This window comes from Monodon monoceros, unplaced genomic scaffold (assembly GCF_005190385.1).
Source record: "Monodon monoceros isolate NGI ecotype Baffin Bay Population unplaced genomic scaffold, NGI_Narwhal_1 Super_Scaffold_21, whole genome shotgun sequence".
Lineage (NCBI taxonomy): Eukaryota > Metazoa > Chordata > Mammalia > Artiodactyla > Monodontidae > Monodon > Monodon monoceros.
Window position 1 is genome coordinate 3,471,434 of NW_021703778.1, and position 20,019 is coordinate 3,491,452.

The window sequence follows — 20,019 nt, forward strand, 5'->3', positions numbered from 1 at the left end:
TGTGTGTGTGTGTGTGTGTGTGTGTGTGTGTGTGTGTGTGTGTGTGTGCAGCAGTTGAAAATCTAAGCAATTCACTTTATCTGGCTATACATACTAATATATCTTGAATATATTTAAATATTTAGTTTTCAAAACAAATTGTTTAGTCTTTTTAATGGTATACTGTAAGTGGTAAGGTGAAATTAGTAAGTTATTTTATCGCATTAATGCAAGCCTAGAAAAATTTACTATAATGAAATTGAGAACAATGTTTTCAGACTGAGAGATAAAATGCTACCTTCTATTTAATGCTGCTTTTGAACTGAAATCAGGTTAAAAAATGACAGGGGTGCGTGTGTGTGTGTGTGTACACACATCTATGTGTAAGCAAAGCAAGAAGTGCGGGCACTTCATTAGACTGAGATTCTTGAAACTTCTCACCGATTTATTGCAAGTTCCTAGCCAAATGCCCCGCAAAAAGTGCTCAATATATGTTGAACTATTTTCTTAAAGCGTGTGGGATGGAGATGGGGGGAGAAAAGACACTAGCTTTGTAACACTATATTTTATGTTCTAATTTATTGTCAAGTTTTCCTAACTCACTCAACCAAATACTTCTTAAAACTATTCAAAACTACACTTTGAAAGAAGAAAAAATAATATTGAGAAAATACAAAACACAATACAGAAAGATTAAGAAATTCAGTATGTAATATTTACTAGGCTAACTCTAATGTGCAAATGACCCTTCCAGGGTCACGTTCAGGTAAAATATCTTCTACAATTAAATCTACTCAATCAGACTGGATTTTCTACCATAATTTGGTCTGAAACACTAAGATGTGTAGATTCTCAATGCTGTAGAAATAACATACGTAAACATCCTAATGTTAGCAATATGTTCACAAAAACTGACATAGACAACTTAACAGAAGTCTTACGTAGAGTGTAAGACTTACAGTAACGTTACGTAAGTAACGTTACTGTAAGACGTTACGTAAACGTCTTACAGTAACGTTTTTAAAAAATGAAAAACCTAACTCAAACATCAGGATTTATTTTAATTGAGACCACTTAAAATGTAAGCTCATATAGGAGAGGTACAATAAAATCTTTTAGAAACAGAGTAAAAGAAGGCAATCTGTACAGGAAAATATTATTCAACCATCAAAAAAAAAAAAAGGAGGGCTTCCCTGGTGGCGCAGTGGTTAAGAATCCGCCTGCCAATGCTGGGGACACGGGTTCGATCCCTGGTCCAGGAAGATCCCACATGCCACGGAACAACTGAGCCCATGTGCCACAACTACTGAGCCTGCACTCTAGAGCCCGCGAGCCACAACTACTGAAGCCCGCGTGCCTAAAACCCGTGCTCCGCAACAAGAGAAGCCACCGCAGTGAGAAGCCCGTGCACCGCAACGAAGAGTAACCCCCGCTCGCCGCAACTAGAGAAAAGCCTGCGTGCAGCAACGAAGACCCAACGTAGCCAAATAAATAAATATATAAATTTATTTATTTTAAAAAAAGAAGAAGAAGAAGAATCCAGAAAGGTAAGTACAATAAAAAGGCAGCTTTCTCCTTGATGGCATTTGCCAAATCCTGAAATAGAACATTAGTTTTCAAGGCCATGCAGAAGTGCTGGGGAATAGGACGCGGAACAACCTAAGGCAGTGAGTCCCACAAGAAAGAAAGGGGACCCCAAAGAATTATACCTGCAGTTTATGGGGTGAATCAGAAACAAATCTTGGCCCTTTATTCCATGCTAGGAAAATCACAGGACTAATCAGGGGAAGCTGGGGGAGAACGCAACAAGCCACTCTTCATGCAATCCAAAATTACTACTACCTAGGTGGCCTGTGAAAACGCAAACTGAAAATTTAGTTTCACATGTTCACAGCATACTAGTTTCCCCAGGCACCTGGCAGAAACAAAAGCAAATCCTCTCTGAAGGAACAAACTTTCAACCCTAGCGTTAAACTTGCTCTATATGAATTTCCAACAACTATAATCTCACATTAAAACACACACACAGGGCTCCCCTGGTGGCGCAGTGGTTGAGAGTCCACCTGCCGAAGCAGGGGACACGGGGTTCGTGCCCCGGTCCGGCAAGATCCCACATGCCGTGGAGCGGCTGGGCCCGTGAGCCACGGCCGCTGAGCCTGCGCGTCCAGAGCCTGTGCTGCGCAACGGGAGAGGCCACAACAGTGAGGGGCCCGCATACCGCAAAAAAAAAAAAAACAAAAAAACACACACACACACGATGTAAAACAAACACCATGAGTGAGAGTCAGCAGAAGAACAGCATATTCAGACTCTTAAAGACTATATACTGAAATTAGCAAAAATAAAGTAGAAAATAAGACTTAAGAAAGATATGACAAATAAATGCAATATATGATCCTTCACTGGATCCTTCACTGCAGGAAAAAAACTATAAAGGATATGAGTTGACAAGTGAGAAACACGAACATTACCTTTGTATTAAATAATATACTGATATTAAATTTCTTGGGTATGATAAAGTATTTTTCACACACATAAAAAAAGATTTTGCTGGAAACAGTCCTTATACTTAAAGAATAAAACATTATGTTGTCTGGTCCAAATGATTCAGAAAAAAAAAATTACTGCAGAATTAGAAGGGTAAAAGGAGGGAGAAAGTAACAAGGCAAATGTGGTAAAGTGTTAACAACTTGTAAATCCAGATGAAGGGTACCTGGCAGCTCACTATACTATTCTTTCTACTTTTTTTGTATGTTTCAAACTTCTCAAAGTAATTAAGATAGGGAAGCTCCCCAAACAAATTTAAAATAACACATTTTTTAAATTCAAGGGTTGGTTTAATATCAAACAAACATATATGATGAAGAGAAAAACAGCAAACAGGAGCTTGACTTGGAAATGACTGGGAACAAGCAGAGAGAGACACAGCAATAAAATGTTAAAGTATAAGGGAAATCAAGAGACATGATAAACGGAGCGAGCAGATTAACTGTTCATCTAACCAAAGTCCCAAAACAAGAGGAAAGAGAAAATGGGACAGGAGCTGTATAAAGACAATGCCTAAGAGTTTTTCCAGAACTAATCAAAGACGGAACGCCTCAAATTTGGGATTCCCAACAAAGCCCCGGAAGGAAATAAAAAAGATAACTTCACCGAATCACATCATAGTGAAACTACAGACACGAGATCCTCAAAGCCACCCACAGGAAGGGATCTACAAGTTGAATCTTCCACATCAACAATGGGAGCCAGAAAACATGAGAATAAAGTCTTCAACGAACAAGGGAAAAATAAAAAGCCATCAGCTTAGAACTGTGCACCAGGTAAAGATACTCTTCAAAAGTAAGGATGAAAAACAAATTTCCAGGCAAATGAAAACTAAGATTCTATCACTAACAGAGGCTCACTAAGAAAATTTAAAAGTAGGTACTTAAGACAGTATAAAGTTATCCAAGGTAACCTAATTTGCCTAAGAAATGTGAAAAAAGAAAGTGGTACGTATGAGGATAAATTTTGAGCCACCATGTAGAACAAGTAGTAAGGGAGCTAAAAAATAGAAATAAAACAGACAACAATAGCACCGCTGCACGTAGAGTTCCTGTACGGTTTCAAAAGGAGCAAGAAGAGCTGATTAACCGCAGACTGTGATAAGTTACAACTCCTACGGAGGCGTTTCTCATCAGCAGCACCGTGGACCGTCAGGGCCAGATTGTGCCTCGCGGTGGGAGCTGTCTTGTGAATCACAGGATGCTCAACAGCTTCTCTGGCCTCTACCCACGAGGAGCCAGTAGCCCTCGCTGAGTTGTGACAACCCAAAATACCCCCAGACATTGCCTAGGTCCCCCCGGAGACAACACTGCCCCACGTGAGAACCACTGTGCTAGGGCAACCACTGAAATAACAAACTTCTGGGTTAGGATGAGAGGGCGAGCATCTGCTCCCTCTCTAACCCTACTGAAATAAAAGTATCGAAACAAGCCTAAAAAGACCCGAACCGCCAAGAACAGGGAGAACACAAGGAGACACAACAGCCACAGAACTCTGGAGGCTGAGAAGCAGATGAACAAACACCTAAATTATCCGCAAAGAAAGCAGAATCTAAACTGGTCGGGGGGATGGGTGCCGGGGAGGGAAGACGAAATGCAACAGGTCTGCAGAGCGAAATCTTCAAACGGCCCAGGAAGTGACAGTATTAGGTCCTCCTGGAACCGAGGGTACTGAACTGAGGACTGAAATCGCCAGACTCCCCTTCCTCATGCCTGGCCACTAGGTGTGCACCCCTCCCTTATTCCAGCCCAAGTGTAGGGTTTTACTCCCTATCAAGAGGGATTCTGAGTTGGAAGACAACAGGCACGACTAGGACGCAGGTACCAAACAGAAAGAGGGGAGACTAAGGAACTATGTGCAAATGAAATGCCGGGTACCAAGACCCAGGCGGCCCTTACTGTCCAGGTGTTAAGACTTCTGCAGAGACGAGTCAGTCTGAAAGGGAAGACCGAATGGTTCCAACACTGGAGACATCCCACACGCAGCTGACCGAGATCGCCATAAAGTCAAGTTCAAAATGCCTTGCAACTGTGAGAAGAAATGATTTCCAACCTAGAATTCTTCACTCAGGCCAACTATCGATTAAATAGGAGGGCAGAATACAGACTTTTTCACACACAAAGTCTCAATGTTACCTCCCATGCACAACCTTTCTCAAGAAGTTACTGGAAGATATGCTCCAGCCACTCTGGAAATACCTATTTTACACAATACCCGCAGAGAGGGAGTGGTGTGAGCTCACATTCTGAAACACTAACCACTCTCATCTAGTCACTGAAACAGAAAGCTAAGAAGGGTTGTTGAAGTTCCCATGTATACTTCAAATTTCTTTAAATTATTCTACAATTTAGCCCTTACCCCAATTCTTCCAAATTATATGATTTTACTTTATTATTGATACACAGGACAACTTATTTTCAAATCTTTCTGGACACACAAATTCAAATCACTTTCCTAACATTTTCCTATTATAGTAACACATGAACAACTTCTCACTATCCTCCCACCTCATTCCTGAATACTAAAAGTACAAGTTACCACCAAAGCAAAGCTATAAATAACCAACTGAAAAACAGGATAAGACGAGGGGTCATTAACTATAAAAAGCTTTCAGGTTCTGCTAGATACAGGATGTGTTACCTGATTTCTCCAGCTCCTACCTATAACTGGAGTTCTGTTCTTACTGTACAAGCCAGCTGCTCTCTCTAAGAGCAGGTGTCCTGTGCAGGTGCGGGGACCGCCGTCTACCAAACAGCAGGATTTAACTCCATTCTATCCACGCTACCCAAGCTTCTCCTGCACACCTGAACAGTCCCAAGGACTCTCTCCAGGCCTCGGAGATGAGTGTTTCTCAAAACACCGCTGGCCAATTCACCACACCACCCTCGGAGAGGTGGGAGGGAAGTGAAACCAAGGCAGGTGGGGAGACAGTATGGACACGTGTTGGAGAAAATAACGATACAGAGTGAATTGTCAGACTTAGAGGGTGGTCCTTTGTTCGCAGCAAAGGAATTATACTTATTTCCCCTACACAGAAATAAAAAGTGATCTTGTATCTCTAACAAAAACTGACAAGTATCTTGCTAGTCCCACCAAACCATAAAGAAAAGAGTCAATTAAATAACTTTGTTTTTATTTGTTTGGCTAAATCATGTCACATATTTTCTCTCCTTTTTCTAAAAGATGTCACTCCTTGGGCAACAACAATGATTGAATTAGTATCTTCTAGCACATGAGGGAAACTACTGCCACTAGGCAACATTAACCCAGTTAATTCTGGAACTAGTAAGCATGCTACAAGGCTAGACGCTGTCCACTAGTTAGAGATTAGGAAGCGACAAGCAGTAATATAATAAAACGTGGAAAAAAGATTTAGTATCTTAGAGATTTCAAGGGTTAGAAGCAAACCTATTCACTTCTTTGAGGAACAAAAAGAGAAAAAGCTCGGTAACTCACTGGTTGACCCCCTAACTCCTCATACCTCTTGATCTCCTGGACTCTGGGAATCTCCTTTGCTTATGTTTGTATCTCGAGTCCAACGAGGGGGTTTCCAAGTTCTTTCCTGTGTTCCTCTGTTATAGTAATAACAACGCCCTGAACTATCTTTATGAGTTTCCCATTCTCCATTAATCTGAATTGCTGGGCTTCCAGGGATCGGGGGGAGAGCCGACTGGGATATTTTCAGTTCTTGCAGGTTAGCGTAGACAGGAGAATCTGGCCGCCCTTGATTTGGAGGTGTTGTCGCCTGTGAAAAATGTGAAATATCCATGTTTAAACTGGCATAACGCTTATAAATTAAACATGAGATTTATAAACATAAATACTAATTCATTTTAAAACATATATACAGGTGTATATATTCTTTATAAGGAAATAAAAATTTAACACTTTTAATATTCATTGTTTGAAAAAAAAACATAAGCTTTAAAGAGAATCCAAAGTGTGCCTGGGCTTCCCTGGTGGGGCAGTGGTTGAGAATCTGCCTGTCAATGCAGGGGACACGGGTTCAAGCCCTAGTCCAGGAAGAGCTCACATGCCGCAGAGCAACTAAGCCCGTGCGCCACAACTACTGAGCCTGTGCCCTAGAGCCCGTGAGCCACAACTACTGAGCCTGCGAGCCACAGCTACTGAACCTGCAAGCCACAACTACTGAGCCCGTGAGCCACAACTACTGAGCCTGCACTCTAGAGCCCGCGAGACACAACTACTGAGCCTGCATGCCACAACTACTGAAGACCGTGCACCTAGAGCCTGTACTCTGCAACAAGAGAAGCTACCGCAATGAGAAGCCCGTGCACCGCAACGAAGAGTAGCCCCCGCTCGCCGCAACTAGAGAAAGCCTGTGCGCAGCAACGAAGACCCAACTCGGCCAAAAATAAATAAATAGTTTGTTTTTTTTTTTTAAAGCGTGCTTAACTACTTCCCCTCACCCTGAAAGAATACTCGACTAGAAGTCAGGAGCTATGGGTTCCAGTTCAAGATCTGGCCTAACAAGTTGTAAGACAACAAAAAAGATCACTTCATATCTCTGAAACTGAACTTTTTAATCTCTGTAAGTGAAGAAACTGGATTAAACCACCTAGGTTCCCATTGGCTCTAAAATTCTATGATTTTAGGCAATTTTCAAAATATAAAAAGTCTTACATACAGGTAACTCAGCATTTATTCAGAAAACTATCAAAAGAAAGATTTCATATCCTAAGCTCTAATATTAAATCAAGAATATAAGTAAAAGACAAAGGAGATACAATACTTCAGGTAAGAATTTACCACATACTACTTCTCAGCTATAATTTCTCAGTAGCCATAAACAAATCTTTCCTCTCTTCCTAGTCTACTTATTTGTGAATTTCCTAAGACTGGAAAAACAATTAGTAGTAACTCTGATTTACATGCTTATTCAGTCTCAACCTTCAGTTTTACTTTTTATTTTTAAATGTCTCACTAGATGTCAGTCAAGAGCAGAATACTCTTCATACACTTTGCATAAGGACATTGTAAACTGTATTAAGTTAGAATTATAATTGCTGAAAGAAAAAGTGCACGTCTGAGAACGCCTTTTTAATACTGTGTGTTTGTATTTGTGTATACATCTTTCCTTTTACAAGAGGGTTTCTCAACCTCAGCACCACTAACATTTGGGAAGAGATCATTCTTTTTGTGGGAGGCTATCCTGGGCATTGTACAATGTTCACTAGCATCTCCAGCTGCCACCCACCAGATGACAGTGGCTTCCCCTCACTGTGACAATTAGAGTCTCCTGACACTGCCAAATGTCTCATGGGGACAAACTGCCCCTGGTTGAGAACCTTTGCCATATTAGTCCTAGAATTATCCAGATGTTCAATTACTTCTATAATATACCCATAGTTTTATGAACACTTGAAAACACTGAATTAAAAAAGGGAAATGTGGGCCATCATCAAAAAATCTACAAACAATAAATGCTGGAGAGGGTGTGGAGAAAAGGGAACCCTCCTACACTGTTGGTGGGAATGTAAACTGGTTCAGCCACTATAGAGAACAGTATGTAGGTTCCTTAAAAAACTAAAAATAGAGCTGCCATATGATCCAGCAATCCCACTCCTGCACATATACCCAGACAAAACTATAATTCAAAAAGATACATGCACCCCTACGTTCATAGCAGCACTATTCACAACAGCCAAGACGTGGAAACAACCTAAATTCAGCAGAGGAATGGATAAAGAAGATGTGGTACATATACACAATGGAATATCACTCAGCCATGAAAAAGAATGAAATAATGCCACCTGCAGTGACATGGATGGACCTGGAGATTGCCATACTGAGTGAGGTGAGTCAGAGAAAGACAAGTATCATATGATATTGCTTATAGGTGGAATCTAAAAAAATGGTACAAATAAACTTATTTACAAAACAGAAATGGAGTCAAAGATGTAGAAAGCAAACTTTTGGTTACCAAGGGGGAAGGGGGAGGGAGGGATAAATTGAGAGACTGGGATTGACATATACACACTACTAGATATAAAATAGCTAACTAATAAGAACCTACTGCATAGCATAGGAAACTCTACTTAATACTCTGTAATGACCTATATGGGAAAAGAATCTAAAATTAAAGAGTGGATATATGTATACGTATAACTGATTCACTTTGCTGTACAGCAGAAATTAACACAACACTGTAAATCAACTATATGCTAATAAAAATTTTATAAAAGGGAAATGTGGATGGATACACTGAATCAGTTTTATTGAAATTAAAGTACTTTAACTGCTAAAATATTATTTGCCTATAAATTAATTATAATGAATCTAAATTACAGAATAAGCTTTACAAAAGAAAACAGTAGGGACTTCCCTGGTGGCGCAGTGGTTAAGAATCTGCCTGCCAATGCAGGGGACACAGGTTCGAGCCCTGGTCCAGGAAGATCCCACATGCTGCGGAGGAACTAAGCCCGTGCACCACAACTACTGAGCCTGCGCTCTAGAGCCCGCGAGCCACAACCACTAAGCCCACGAGCCACAACTACTGAAGCCCGTAGGCCTAGAGCCCGTGCTCCACAACAAGAGAAGCCACCACAATGAGAAGCCCGTGCACCGCAACGAAGAGTAGCCCCCGCTCGCCACAACTAGAGAAAGCCTGCGTGCAGCAATGAAGACCCAACACAGCCAAAAATAGAAAAATAAAAATGAAAGAAAATAGTAAAACTAACCCGAGACCTAAATACATTTATAAAATGGTTACCTTTGGTCTTTTTAAACATGGTAATTATGCAAATATTGTAATCAGTGATACAAATTAGACCATTTTCCTATAAATGTTAGCTTTGAATTTAGACTATCACCAAACAGCATTTTTCTATGAAGAAAATCTATCCATGAAGACAGATTTCCATGTGTTTCTCTTCCAGACTAATTCCATATCCTGATGACTTAGTTGGATAACAGTGCTTCTCTGACTAAAACCAACCCTGTTAGTATAACAAGTAATTCTATATAGTAAATCATTTCCCAGGACCTTATCTAGAAAATTCAACAAGTGTTAAAGTTCTTTGCTCCTGATACTTCACTAGACTTGGGGAAATAAAGACACCAAGAAACAGCAACTTTCTAAACAATGTTAGAGACACACTGTACTACAGCTTTAAGAAATAACTAATTCCTGTTGTTTAAACAATTCAAATTTAAACAGTTTTCCCAATTTAAAAAAACTGAAATGCCTTAACAAAGTTTATAAGGCTAGCATAATTCTGAAACAAAAGCAGAGAATTAAATGAAAGAAAAGTACAAACCAATGTCACTTATAAATATAAATGAAAATATACTAAATAAAACATTAGCACTCAAATCTAGCAATGCATTAAATAAATCAGGAAAAAGTGGAAATATTAAGGGAGTCTGTCTTCTGGAAATCTCTTACTGTAATTCTTTACATTAACAGATTAACTTGATCATCTCCACAGACACCAACAAAGCTACTGATAAAACTCAACATGGATTCAGGATAAATCTCTTAGCAAGTGAGGAACAGGTGATGCCTCCTTAATTTGATTTTTTAAATTATTATTCAAAATAAACATCATACTCAGCAAGACACTGATAGAAGCATTTTCATTAAAGTCAAGAATAATTCCAGGGGGAGTTCCCTGGCAGTCCAGTGGTTAGGACTTGGCGCTTTCACTGCCAGGGCCTGGGTTCAATCCCTGGTCAGGGAAGTAAGATCCCACAAGCCACACAGCCCAGTCAAAAAAAGAAAAATCCCAGCATGCCAAGTATCACGGCTTTTATTCAACAAATGTGCAATACTAAGATATGAAATGTACTGAGACACGAAACATGAGTTAACTCATAAATACCCAGTAAGTAAACAACCCTGATATTTGTCACTGACATAATGAATATTTGAAAATCTAAGTCCATGAAAACTACTTAGAAGTTTAATAAGGTGTCCAGATAAAAAGATCATTTAATCAGTTTCTGATATATGAGCAATGACAAGTTAGAAACTGTAACAGAATTTTTAAAATCTCATTCATACTAAGAACTGTTAAAACACAGTTAATAAGTTTAACAAAAAGCTTTAAAAAAATAAGCTTAAAAAAATGAGGAATACTTCTAGATAAACTGTTATTCCTTAATTTTGTAAATGTGTTCCTTCTCATAAAGTTAATCTATACATTCTACAAATTCAATGCAATGTTTGGCACACAGTATAGTTAGTTCACAGCCTTGCATACAGTAGCACTGAAGGAAATTTGTTGAATGAACAAACAAGTGAACAAAAGAATGCAAACATATATACCCAAGTAAAAGCAAAACTGAAGGACTTGGAAACGGTTACATGTGATAAAGAGAGGAAACTAGGAAATCATTCACATTTCTAGTTTGGGAACAAGGATGGACACAACTGTGTCACCATTTAAGACAGGACTAAAAGTGGACTAAACATCAAACCCTCAGCAGTGCTAAGGTTACGAACATGATTAAAAAATTCGTCTTCGTCTTCTAGGACCTCATAACGTAGTAAAAGAACGTGAAACAAGGTCATTTAAATGCATAACAGACGTCATGCTAGAGCTACACATGGCACAGTGTAGGAGCAAAATCGAAGAGACTTGGAACCACGGGAATAAGCCTCAGAAATGAATACATCAGAATTAGCCAGGTCAAAGCAGGGGACACAGGAGGCAGAAGAACAAACGTCTGAAAAGCACGGTGCATTCAGGGAAGGATGCCGACTCAGAGGGCAGGTGAGAGGAGAGGCACGAGAAAGATGTAAAGAGAAGCAAATGCCAAAACAAGGAGAGTTTGTGTGTCATGTTCAAAAGCAGACGTTACCCAGCAGCATTTAGGGAATAACTGGAGAAGTTAAGCCAGGAAGTATATTCTGAGTCAAAATTTTGAAATACTGCAGATTTTAGATGAACACAATTAGAGGCAGCGATCAGTTAGGAGGTCGGTACAGACAGAAGATGAGAGAGGCAACAGGCCAAGAAGAGTAGGAATAGAGAAGCAGGGCCAGATGCAGGAAACAATTAAAAGTTACATTAACATGCAGATTGTATGTCTGTTTATGTGAAGCATGTTTTTTGGTGTGTGTGTCTTTAACCATGGGTTAAATAATGTCAAGATGAAGACCACGATAAAGAGAGGAACACAGAGGAGTTCCATTTAGATTGTAGGAGGCTGGAACTCCTTTTCAAGTCCAGGTGGAAATGCTCAGACTGTCAGGTACCCAGATTGGGAGCTCAGTACAGAATCAGTGCTAAAAACATAAAAGTCATCAGCATACTGGTGGGGCCAGACCTTAAGAGAGCGCACAGAGGGCGGGGGGGGGGGGGGGGGGGGGGGGCCCGGGGGGGGGGGGGCGCGGGGGGGGGGAGACAGGCCCCTGGGGAGCACCACGCAGCTGCGTTACGAGGTAAAGTGAGGAAACAGGCATGAACTTCGCCTGAGGTCTGGCACGATGACCTCTGGTGGTGTTATTACAACTACTGATGCAATTAATATAATTAAGGTACTAAGCAAAGTAAGAGGATCCAGTAGAGGAAACAGAAAGTCAGAAGTAGACAGCGTGACAGGAAAAGATGGTATTTAAAAATCAAGGATGGGCTTTCCTGGTGGCGCAGTGGTTAAGAATCCGCCTGCCAATGCCGGGGACACAGGTCCGAGCCCTGGTCCAGGAAGATCCCACGTGCCGCGGAGCGGCTGGGCCCGTGAGCCATGGCCGCTGAGCCTGCGCTCCGCAACGGGAGAGGCCAGAGCAGTGAGAGGCCCACATACCGCCAAAAAAAAAAAAAAATTATGAGGTTAATGAGAAAAGCAAAATATAAAAGTGCATCTAACTTCCAACTTAAAATTTTAAAGTATGAAGAAGAACAAGCTAAAACATTATGAGTGCCTGGCAAGGTTTTCACTCAGATCTAATGGAGAGATCAAAAGTTTCATAGACAAGCAAAAGCTAAGAGTTCAGCACCACCAAACCAGCTTTACAAGAAATGTTAAAGGGACTTCTCTAAGCGAAAATGGCCATAACTAGAAACACGAAGATTATGAAAGGTAAAGGCAAATACACAGTAAAGGTAGTAAATCAACCATATATAAAGCTAGTAGGAAAGTTAAAAGACAAAAGTAGTAAAATCATCTTATCCACAGTAAGTAATTGATACAAAAAACGAAAAGGTGTAAAATACGATGTCAGAAACAGTAAACCTGGGAGGGAGGGGAGTAAAAATGCAGGGTTGTTAAAATGTGTTGGAACTTAAGAGATCAGCAACTTAAAATAATCATAGATAGATAGATAGATAGAAACCTTGTGGTAACCACAAACCGAAAATCTATAATAGATACACACAAAAAAGAGAAAGAAATCCAAATAAAGCAATAAAGCAATAAAGATAGTCATGAAGTCACACAAGGGAAGAGAAGATAGAAATATTGAGTCACTATGTTGTGTAACAGGACCTATTATTGCGTTGTAGGTCAATTATACTTCAAAAACAAACAAATAAACAAACTCATTGAAAAAGAAATCAGATTTGTGGTTGCCATGGGGGAAACTGGATGAAGGTGATCAAAAGGTATATAAGATAAAGAAGTACTAGGAGTGCAATGTGCAGCATGTTAAATATAATTAATGCTGCTGTCTGTTACATATGAAAGTTGTTAAGAAAGTCAATCCTAAGAGTTCTCATCCCAAAAAGAAAAGTTTTTCTATTTTTAAATTTTGTATCTATATGAGAAGATGGATGCTCACTAAACTTACTGAGATAATCACCTCATGACGTATGTAAACCAAATCATTATAATGTACCCCTTTAAACTTACACAGTGCTGTATGGCAATTATATCTCATTAAAACTGGAAGAAAAAATTTTAAATTAAAATTAAAAAATTTTTAAATCAGTCTTCTCGGGAATTCCCTGGTGGTCCAGGGGTTAGGACTTGGCGTTTTCACTACTGAGAGCTCAGGTTCAATCCCTGGTCGGGGAAATAAGATCTCCAAAGCCACTAGGCATGGCCAAAAAAAAAAAAAATCAGTTTTCTCTACATAATGTAATTATAGTTTTTTCTAGGTGCTTTATTACCTAATTTCATCACAATGAGAATTACTACCCATAGAGTTTGATTAGGACAAGAATCTCGGGCATCTGTCCAGTCTACTGGACTCATAAAGTGACAGCAATAGTATTAACACTATACAAACTAGTGTTTCTTAAGGGATGGTCAATGGATCATCTATAACAGACTCATCTAGGGGTGCTGATTAAAAGTCTTGTTACTGGGGGTGGAGAGTAATGGGGGTGGGGGTCAAGAACCTGTATTTCTAAGTACCCTATGTGATTTTCATGTATACTATTATTCAGAAGATACTCAATCTTTCTGAATGAACTTAGGGCAAACCGGGCCCCTGGTCCAATACACTTGTTTTACAAAATACATAAAAAACTTAAAGACAATTCTTAAGTCCACACCACCAGCTTCTTACTCTGCAGATAATTCAAGGGAAGAAGTCTTAAAAGAATAAGCAACAAGAAGTACTTCCAATATATGAATCAAATAAAAATTAGTTCTCAAATATTTATAAGACTTTATTACACACTTAAACTGAACAAACAGCCTTGTTCGTGAACTGTCACCAACAAAAATGAGTGGATTTTTCATACCAAAAAAAAAATCTTTAAAAGGAGAACACAGAAACAAAGTTAATTTTATGGGTCATATCTGTCATTAATTAACAACTTAACTGGGACCAGTACCTCTGCACATGACCCAATTTAATATTTAAAAAAAGACCTGGCCTGTTCCACTTCTATCTATATGCAGACAAAAATAGTCTTCCCACTATCCACAGAAAGGAAAAACTGGGGAGCCATATATAAAGAAGGTAACTTTAAACTTCGATTGTACCTGAATTCTTACTTTAATACCAGAAATACTGAGATTTGGCCCTCTTTACTTTTGACATTCAGTCACTGTTTCTAAAATAAACTTCAGAGAACAGGAGAATACATATTAGCTACACTTCTTGTTTCTTAATTAGCATATGCTACTCTGTACTAATACTTAAGTATTATATCTACCTTACCATAAATGCCAAATTATATCTATATTACTGAATAATCAGTAATTTATATTATGGAATAATCAGTCCCTGCAGCCTATAATCATACCTTTAGATTTAGGTTCATGGGGAAAAAAACATATATCAAAGTATATACCAAAGTATATACTCTGATACCAAAGTATCAAACTCCAAAATGGAATTCTAATTACTTTTTAAACTCTATTTTAATTCATGTGGGAAAATGACATTTATGTGCCTTTGGTAATTTACCTGCTTAAACTCTGCTTTACCATAACTGCTAATTATAATAACATTGGGTCAGTTAACAGAAGGAGGACAAAAAGAAAAAATATGGTCAACAAGCCAATATTCAGTTAAAATAGGACTGAAATTTGTTTCAGTTTCACAAGTGAAAATTGCACACCAACTTTATTTATTTATTTATTAAATGTATTTATTTTAGGCTGCGTTGGGTCTTCGTTGCTGCGTGCAGGCTTCTCTCTAGTTGTGGCGAGTGGGGGCTACTCTTCATTGTGGTGCGTGGGCTTCTCACTGCAGTGGCTTCTCTTGTTGCAGAGCACGGGCTCTAGGTTGTTGCAGAGCACGGGCTCTAGGTGCGCGGGGCTCAGTAGTTGTGGCACACGGACTCAGTACTTGTGGCTCGCGGGCTTTAGAGCACAGGCTCAGTAGTTGTGGCGCACGGGCTTAGTTGCTCCACGGCATGTGGGATCTTCCCGGGCCAGGGCTCAAACCCGTGTCCCCTGCATTGGCAGGCGGATTCTTAACCACTGCGCCACCAGGGAAGCCCTGGACATCAACTTTAAACTGGAAAATGCAACTTTCCAAAAGACTATATTCTCACTTAAAGTCAAATTTTAGGGGAAGGAGGGAAATATATTACCCTCTGTTTAATAATTTTTAAATACAAACACTTGTAAGTTGAAGTGTTCATATCTTAAAGCATGGCTGCACTGAGATTTCAAGCTCTGTACAGTATTCTGATATTTTCTGCAACTCACCTATTTAACTATCGTTTAAGAACTAATTATGAGCCAGGTGGGAGATGAACATAAGACAGTCCCTGTCCTTCAGGGCCAGCAGCCTAGCAAAGAGGAAGAGACAGGCAGAACACGACTCCAGGGGCAGGAGCTGAGAGTTATACAGAGGAGCAGCAATAAATAGAGAGAAGAGGGTGAGATGGGGTGCTCGGGAAGAGGCTCCCGGCAGGTTTAACTGCATCTTTAAGTAAAGCAGGAGGGAGCCAGGGACGCCAAGAAGTGGTGAGGACCCTCCAAGAACACTCACGGTCTTAGGTGTTTAAGCTGACATAACACAAGGAAATGAAGCACAGTCTTTCAATAATGAAACATAACTGGTAGCTAAGTGAATCCAGTGCTGTGAAAAGCTTTCACAGATATCATTTTCATGGTAAATAAATTCTTTTTCTTACTGGTTTTCTAGTTATTGCAACCCAAGGCTGCCCAACTCCTCCGGGGCTTGCTGTCTCACATTCAGCTACTAAAGGTTCCCATTCCACCTGGCTTCTGTCCTCCCCCTGCTCCATGGACCGTGGCCAACGACCTGAAGGAGCCCTTCACATCATCACAGGTCCGTCACTTACGCCTCCTCCCCAACAGACATAAACAAGGCAGGTCCCAGGCGGGAAGGCGCGGAGGCCTGACGGATGCTCGTTTCTGGGAACCACACAAACACACTGGAGTCATTTCTGTGCCACCAAACCTGCCGTAACTGCTGCCAACAGAGCAACCGGGCCACGCCATCAACAGAAATCGCTGTGGTTCAAGACTCTGGACCTACAGGGTGGGTAGATAGCAGCTGACAGTCACCAAGTGAAGAGCCCAGGGGCCTGGAGCCCAACACATACATAGTCGTGAGGGGGTGTGTGTACAGTTGGGAGGTTTATCATAAGTAAAAGATCTGCCAAAAAGGGACAAGCGACAAACTTCCCCTTGGAGATCAAGCCCACAGCTCTCCAGTGTCAGCTTCTGTTGTCCTCACATGGGCCCTTCCTGGGCCCAACTACCCTGTAGCTTGTCGTGGACCTTACGACACCGCAGTGTCATCCCACATGGGCTGCCGGCCTTTCCCTCTGGAGCCTGATCACCTTTCAGCAGAAACGTCTGCCTGGTTTCTCGCTTCGTCTTTGGCGCCAAGCACAGCACTCGCACACGGTAAACGCTCAGGATGTTCTTAAAGGAAAATTACCTTTATAGAACTAAAGAAGCTATCAGGAAATCCATGCACTAAAGTTAATTTCCTACTCCTGTGTTTACAGTCTCCCTGGGAAATCTTAACTGACTCCACTGCTTCAAAAACATCAAACTCTCTCTCAAACACCCACCTCCCTCCCCTGCACAGCAGATGTGTTGTGAAAGACCTCCCAGCATGGACCCTTCAGACGCTCAGACTCATCACCTCCTCGGCTCAACCTCTGTCCGTAACACACTATCCTAGTATCCTCACCAGTTCAAACAACGGCATCACGAGCTCCTCGGGGGAGATCTCAAAGTCACCCTGTGTCTCTTCTCTTCACCCCAATGAGCTTCTACTAACTCTTCCCCTTACTCTGTCTTGAATTCCTTCCTCTCCTATCCCAAGACAACCACCTTAATCGAGGTGGTGAATAAGTGAGGACAAGTCCCACTTCTTCACCTTGTCGAACTGACCCTCCAGTCCCAAGAGTTATTCTCCAAAAACAAATCTGATCTCCTTACTCACCCACTTCAAAAACATCAATGAATATTTCACTGACTGTAGAAGTTCAAATATCACAGCAGAGAATTGAAGGCTCCTAAAAACTTCAGTCCCAAACAATCTTTTCTGCCTTTTATTGCGACTGTTTTTACATTCTTTGTCCAAAACCCCCATGTTACTCACAATTCTATTAATGTCATGCTATTTTCCCTTTTTACACCTTCAAATCATTATCCCTCTATCTACAACATACTGTTCCCAACCACCAACCCGTGAACCACATATAAACCATAACAAGTTGGTTCAAAGGTCACTTTCTCTTTGAGATGCCCCTCTATACCTCAAGGGCAGAATTCGTAGATTACCTGTGCCTCTAGAGCAGCGCTAACACGAATATCACATGAGCCAGGTGATTTAAAATTTGCCAATGTCCACATTAAAAAGGTAAAAATAAAGAGGTGAAATGAATTCTAATAGTACATTCATTCATTCAACCTAATATTCAAAATATTAGCATTTAACTGTATAATGAATATCAAAATTATTGAGATATTTTATTTTTTTCTGGACTAAGTCCTCAAAATCCAGCATGTATTTCATAGCATCTCTCAATTCAGATCCTAAACTTTCATCAAAAATACGTGATCTGTATACAGATTTCATAAAATTTACAGTTGAAAAATAGGTTCACAGACTCAAATGATTCCAAACAGTCTTAAAAGTTTTCCCATAAATGAATCAAGTGTGAGTTTTAAAATTTTAACTTGGAGTAACTGAAATACAATAAAATAAAATAAATTCAGTTCCTCAGCCTCACTGGCCGCATTCGAAGGGTGCGGTTACCACACCTGGCCAGTGGCTGCTAGACCAAATAGGGCCGGCTGGCAGCACCTCGTATTCCCCTGTACTAACCGTCCCCAGCACACCCCACAGTAATTGATTGCTGTTCTTCTGCCTCCCAGTAAACTGTAGGCCCCTGAAGAGTTCAGAGCAAGACTACGTCTTAATTATCACATGCTTTCAAAGTCTAGAACTGAAGATCCCTTCTCAAGCCCTGACTCAGACTCTAATGATTTCTGTTTTCCCAGTAACTGCTTTCCCAGTCCAGAGTATGTTTTAAGTAGAAAGGTAAAGGGGATAGCTGCTAGATACTAATATTTATTGATGAAACCTCATTATCAATCTGTGTTAAAAGTATTCAACCAGAGATGCCTGTCCTTGGTTAGTTAAGCAAACAGAATTCCTCAGCAGGACATGATGCTGAGGTAACAGGACTTAGTTCCTATTTTACGCTGATGAAGCAACAGTGCGATGGCCTGGTGCACTGCCATCCATTATTACAAATCTCCCTCCCTGCGAACTTGAATGGTAATTCTAGGATCAGCACCCAGGGGATGACTAAAGAATACTCTGTTGCTGAAATTTCTAGAAGGTAAAAGTTTATGGTACAATTACAAAGGAAAAACAAATGCATCTGTGTTTAATTACTGAAAGCATGTACTACATGTACAAATCTAAGCTGAGAAGCTGAGGTATCTGGCAACAACAAAAAATATAATAATTTCAAAAAGATACAAAATTAATCCATAGTAATATGGGATACATTTAAAGGGTTGACATACTATCTTTCCTCTAATTTTCTGACAAATGACTATTCCTTTTTGCTTTTCAAAAATAAGATTCTGGAAATAAAATATTTTGAAAAACTTTCATTATCTAAGTAAAATAATTTATAAATGGTTATTTCGAATAAATACAACTAAATAAATGGGTTTCTAACTTACCACATGTCCTAATTCATTAACAAGTCTGCATGAGAACACTGTAATACAACTCCTTGGATAATCTATTATTATATTAATTCCAAACTGAGTGTTAGTTATAAGTTTTAAAGCATTACTTCCTTAAAGCTATATTGAAAGAAGGTCTAAGTATACAAAGTGAATAAAAAGTTGATGATTTACCATCATTTTGATTGCCCAGCAAGAAATACTTAAGCCCTGAATTCCTTTAAAAAATATTCAAAATAGGTATTAAAATACATATAATATGAATCTATACATATAAAAATATGTGTATACTTTCACACACATACATACATGCATGAAAGAAGATCAAAACACTACGTAAGGGGCTTCCCTGGTGGCACAATGGTTAAGAATCCGCCTGCCAATGCAGGGGACACGGGTTCGAGCCCTGGTCTGGGAAGATCCCACATGCCGTGGAGCAACTAAGCCCGTGCACCACAACTACTGAGCCCGTGCTCTAGAGCCCGTGAACCACAACTACTGAGCCCACGTGCCTAGAGCCTGTGCTCTGCAACAAGAGAAGCCACTGCAATGAGAAGCCCACACACCACAAAGAAGAGTAGCCCCCGCTCACCACAACTAAAAGAAAGCCCACGCAGCAACGAGGACCCGACACAGCCAAAAATAAAATAAATAAATAAATTTATTTATTTTTTAAAAACACCAGGGGCTTCCCTGGTGGCACAGTGGTTGAGAGTCCGCCTGCCGATGCAGGGGACACGGGTTCATGCCCCGGTCCGGGAAGATCCTACATGCCGTGGAGCGGCTGGGCCCGTGAGTCATGGCCACTGAGCCTGCGCGTCCGGAGCCTGTGCTCTGCAACGGGAGAGGCTATAACAGTGAGAGGCCCGCGTATCGCAAAATTAAAACACACACACACACACACACACACACACACACACACACACACACACA

General features: G+C 40.4%; 1 protein-coding gene across 7 annotated transcripts in view; it reads right to left on the reverse strand.

The window, feature by feature from the left end:
• Positions 1–20,019, reverse strand: part of ARHGAP12 (Rho GTPase activating protein 12) — a 93,855-nt gene that overhangs the window by 41,894 nt on the left and 31,942 nt on the right. For 6 of the 7 annotated variants that reach the window (XM_029237229.1, XM_029237226.1, XM_029237225.1 and 3 more), the window contains exon 4: positions 6,008–6,271. The exons of the other annotated variant lie outside the window; for it this stretch is intronic. In XM_029237229.1, the coding sequence (XP_029093062.1) occupies positions 6,008–6,271 (264 nt within the window). The remainder of the gene's footprint in view (positions 1–6,007; positions 6,272–20,019) is intronic. 7 annotated transcript variants of the gene reach the window in all.